This window comes from Photinus pyralis, unplaced genomic scaffold, assembly GCF_008802855.1.
Source record: "Photinus pyralis isolate 1611_PpyrPB1 unplaced genomic scaffold, Ppyr1.3 Ppyr1.4_LG4, whole genome shotgun sequence".
Lineage (NCBI taxonomy): Eukaryota > Metazoa > Arthropoda > Insecta > Coleoptera > Lampyridae > Photinus > Photinus pyralis.
Genome location: NW_022170511.1, coordinates 20119506 through 20124782, shown reverse-complemented (window position 1 = coordinate 20124782; position 5277 = coordinate 20119506). Strand labels below are relative to the sequence as shown.

The window sequence follows — 5277 nt, the reverse complement described above, 5'->3', positions numbered from 1 at the left end:
GAGCTTTTATGTGCACGCTTATGATTAGCAAAATCAAATGGTCCGATAATCCCGCACCTTTCGACACTCGTCTTAAACAAACTCTCTATTTCCCCTGGCTCGCCCTAGCTATCCATTGATGAAATTTATTTCCTGTTTTAATGGTGAACCCTCGGTTCCAAAAATTCGTCTAATCCCCTCTTGGTTATTTCACCAAGTTAGATCACATGTTCAATTTTTATAAATACTGTTAAGTGTTAGTTTCTGATTTGTGTAGTTTATAAGTTATGAATGAAGAGACTTTATTGTTCACATATCCTTTACAATATTAGTTTAGTGAAATCAATTAACAGTTTGTACTTAATGTCTCTGCGGGACAATCGATTAATGGCACTTGCACTGAACAATAGAAGCGTATTTCGAAAAGATCTACATGGAGGACTTTCAGACACGACCCCTTACAAATGCGGGCATCACGTTACTTCTATTAAAAATTTCGTCTACCAGCGAACTATTAATTTGTTCCCTAGGTCTCACTAACATTCTGGCACGATTAAGGCTGTACTGGGCTCCTCTAAAATCGGCCCAATACATTCCTTGGTAGATGTACTGTTCGGGAAGTTGGCCGCTGAGGTACCTTCCGTTTAGGTTACTCATATCGCAGCTTCTATACCACCATGCCCCGCCTAAAATATGATTATACTATCTCCCGGAATGTGGTATCTACATATTAACTGACCGTGAGCCTGAGCGCAACTTCCTTCCGGCCAGCCGTCTTGGTCCATATCCTTCGCGCTAAATCTACTTCCTGCATGGTATAGTAGAGAATCACCGGCGTCACCGCTGTATCCTCCCAACACCTTCAACGGAAAGCCTTCCGTTTCAGGTCCAACACTGAAGGCCGAATAATAAGCGCTCTTGCTTGCCATATCTAAATCTTGCAATTCGACTAGAAGTTCGCTTACGTCCGAGCCTGAAATTGACTTCAGTTGGTTTAAAAATGTCATCAGCCATTAAACTTACCAGTGAGTTGATGTATGTAATCCAGGCCCAGCCAGAACTCTCCGCCCAAATTACCGAAGCCGTGCTTGTATTCTTGCCAATTTTGGTAAAAATCTTGAGAACCGTCGTAACGGTTGTGAATAACGGTCCAACCGCCTCCCCGAGTTTCCTGGTCGCAGACTACCATAAATGGTTTTGACGAAGGATCGGGATGGATACGGTAAATGCCCGATTTCCGCTGACCCGCCGCGAAGACCTCGCGACAATTTCTCGGAAGGGTACTGCTAGCGGTGTCGCTTTTTGGACAGGTATTTTCAGACAACAACTGAACTTGGCGTTGCTTGAGTTCGAGAAGACCGTTGTTGAGAAACTGTTTCGTGACTAGTTGAGGAGTGAGCACAAGGAACGATCTAGAGTAGACAAATTCGGTTCAATATTTGCGAAATAATAGGTTTCAGAGTAGATGATTTTTAAGGGTGAAAAAAGATAACAGGCAATTAAATTTTACCAGTTTATAGTTTCATACGTAATTTTCAAATTTAGATACAGTCAAGGCTGATAGAAATAAAGGATTCTTGTCACGAAAATTCACTCCCATTTATTTTAATTATTATTAATAATATACGCGCATATGTATACATATACCTACATTTGGATAATAAACTGTTACATAATATGTTAACCTTTTATTGTCTTTGATCATTGTTTCTATTTGAATTTACACGTCATCTATTAGAATGAAAACATTCGTTAGACACAATCAAAAGTATGTCCAGAACGTCTTAACTGTTGAAATGGGTACAGGCCGTTAAAGTTTCAAGAAAAGAATCAATTTTGATTACGCGTACTGTACTGTCATAAGTATTTAAACAAAATCTGCCGAAATCGACCTTGGTTTCAATGAATAATGATCGTCGAAACCCAATGAAATATTTTACTTTCTAAAGTGTGAGGTGAGATGAGGGAACAACATTGTTTACGTGTTTAAACGTTTTTTCGAAAATTGACTATTAGATATTTTAAAATAGCATAGCGCTCATATTCGCTACCTATCGATGCGCCACCCTTTAGACCAGCAACAGTTAACCTTTTTATACGCTTCTGCCAACGTACGCAACGTCTAAAATGTCAATCTCTTATGTCATGAAATGAGTTTGGAATTGTCATGTTCTATTGACGTTTGAACAAATAGTTATTTGTACAAACTTTGAACTCGAGTTGAAAAATTCCACTTTCTTCTCAAGTTTTACACATTTTTTTTTCTGAACCTACAATCAATACTGAAAAATTATCGTATATGCAATAATGAAGTTTGACACATAGCCCTCTAGAATTTTAAATGGCATTATTAAGATTAACGCGGCAATTGTTTTTTATTGTCCTCACTAGGGAAAATGACATTTTCTTCACCCTTTTTAGAGACGAAAATAGTTGTTTCTAGGTAGAAACAATTTTTTTTTTCACTACCTACTATAGCCTATGATACATGATTATTAACCTTTTTTTCACTTATAAAGTTGACTTTCTCGACAGTTGTCCAAAGTGGTTAATAATGAGATCATTATTAACTAGTAGTCAATAATGACATTTAGAGAACACAGCACGAAATTTCGCGCAATAAACGTTTAGAGAGATTCTCTAAATGAATAATTGCAATCTTCCTGCATTTCCAGAGAAATTACATACTTATTAAAACTGTCACATTTTGAAAAGATTCAAACGAAATATTCTTTGAAGATATATCAACGAGAGAAAAAAATACAGCCTGCTTGATTGTTACTTCCATGCATTTTGATTGAGATGTAAAATTAACAGAAGAGTCTGCCAAACCCTTCACTTTCTTAACAATATACCTAATCTGTTAATTTAGAGGACTTCTACTAGTAGTGAAAAAAATAATACCTACATAGGTATACCACGGCAGAGAAGTCTATTATTGCTTGCACCTTATAGGTACCCCTCGGTACGTGATGTTCATTACGTAAACATTTTGGGCATTACGCATATCAAAAACTTTTTTTAAAAATATATCTGGTTTGAGCTAGGCAGCTGCTGTTCTATCAAAAATTTGGCACCTAGTATATTTTGGGTTGAGTGTCTATGAGAATTAGTTTTTAACGCTGTAGCCTTTGGATGAGAAATGCGTTGAATTTCTGTTGATTAATCGATTACTTTATGACCGGTTCTTTGACCTAATCAATGATCTGAGCCATCAGTTACAGAAAAAATTAGACTTTAAAATCTACGAAAATATAATTAATCGATTTACGTATCTGTTCGGTGTAATTATATTATGTAACGTGAGTTAGAATGTACCCGATTATATCAATCTCCTTTGCAAACTAAATTTGATGAAAGCGTGTAAATGCATATGTACATCTGTGTGACTGTTGTACAAAAGAAGACCCCAAAGAAGATCATGGGACAATGAATTTGGCCTACAATGAATAATTTTAACAGTCAGACGAACCTTTCACTTTAAACATATGCGAGTACGTCATCGTCAGCTGAGGGAACTTGTAATCGTTAATAATTCCAGATAGCATTTGAACTATACTTACTAATTAACTAAATTACACAATGTTGATGAAGTAACATTTAGATATAAACAATTGTGTCACTTTTACCAAAGACTTTTACTCACCTAGTATCGTTCAACAAAAGTGAAACGTTCTTCTTCAGCCCGAAGACATCGGAAGTTAACGCTCTTGTTGCGGCGATCAAAATTTGTACTCCTTTGGCCAAATTCTCGACGCGCGGTTCGAGTTGGGACGAAGTACCCGACGACGGAGGTTCCCGCGGAGGTGGTGGCTGCGTCTGGGTCGATGGGGTGGAAATCTGCTGATATATTCGATTAAGATCCCCTCGAAAGCCTTCAAAAACAGCCTGAGAGTCGCTAAATTTCAATTCTAATTCCTGGATCCGATTCGAAAAGTCGCGCAGGTCGTTTCTAATGTTGTCCAATTTTTCAACCAAGATGACCTCGAGACGCGATAATCGATAGGCGACGTCGCCGGTATTCTGTCGAGTTGGTCTTCCACTGTCGGCCATTTGCGATTCAACAGCAGTTAGAATGAAGAGAACGCATAGGAGCGATGGCAGCAACATCATCGCGATTTAAAGTTCGAGCCACAAACTGACCAATGTTGTATGAAGAACACAAGGTTGCAGCTGGAAGAGTGGAAGTTTAAAAAAGAAAAATAAGTGAGGTTTTTGCTCTTTTCATTTCGTTAATGCCATAGGCTGACGCCTTCGATCTATTTTTAACAGCGACGCCGTACGAATTAATCTCTTTTTAAGTGACGTTGATTCAGTAGTTATTATTTTAATTTCGATGTACTCAAAATTGAGTTATGTAGCACGATTTACTGGTTTAAAGCGATGATAGAGCTTTGTGGTATTTGTAATTAAGTATGTTGGGAATGTTAACTAGTGATATCATTTTTGCGAAGGACGGTTAACATACAAGGGAAACGCAAGAAGTAGGTACACCACAACCTAACACACATGACGCTTAAGGCCACAAAAAGTTGAACATCCTGGTCAATAACTTCGATTGTAATAAAGTAATTTTTATCATGAAAATCGACACATCAAACCTCCGAAGTATCAAAAATGGCAATGAAGAAAGGTCATTCAAAACCGGTAAAACTGCACGATACTTACAGAACGTAATAATTCAATGAGAAAGGACAATTTCAAAGACGTTCACCATCGGAAATGCACCGCACAATGGAATTCGCGTTCATTTCTTCATCGTAGATTAGTTTACCCGCAACATCATTGCGTTACACTCATAGAACTTTCGTAACCTAATCGCACATTAACCGATTACTACGCGTTTTTATTAAACTTTTTTGTACCCCAGACTATTGACGGAAAAACCATTACGAAACTATAGTTGTTTAGTGAGGAAGCACTGGAGGTTAACTGAATATAGTCTCTTTTCCGGAATTCCAACTTACCGCACGTTAGGGAAACCCGATTTTTGACGATCTATTCTGATAATTTTTTACCGTGATTTTCGAAATTCCATAATTTAGCGGCTCAAGAGTTAAGTTTTTTAAAAAGACTTTTTCTATCGTCGCAAAAAAACTATAAAGACGTACAATGTACAACCTTACAGAAACATCTACTAAGATTCGCATTTGTTTCTGTAGAGGAGGTAAATTAGTAGTTAGAGGTACCGGACTGGAATTTACAACTGACTAGTACCATCGTAGATGTCTTCTCCATATTCCAAAATTACATGGATGTCCTGAGGACCAACGGATCAAGCTATTAAGAACATTTTCC

General features: G+C 37.6%; 1 protein-coding gene across 1 annotated transcript; it reads right to left on the bottom strand.

The window, feature by feature from the left end:
* Nucleotides 1-264: 264 nt before the first annotated feature.
* Nucleotides 265-5069, bottom strand: LOC116168269 (angiopoietin-related protein 7-like). Its single transcript, XM_031483993.1, has 5 exons — nucleotides 4648-5069; nucleotides 3626-4152; nucleotides 1003-1391; nucleotides 719-952; nucleotides 265-665 (listed from the first exon to the last, which is right to left on the bottom strand). Exons 2-5 carry the CDS (start codon nucleotides 4090-4092, stop codon nucleotides 424-426), a joined length of 1332 nt encoding a protein of 443 aa, XP_031339853.1. The 5' UTR covers nucleotides 4093-4152; nucleotides 4648-5069; the 3' UTR covers nucleotides 265-423.
* Nucleotides 5070-5277: the final 208 nt, after the last annotated feature.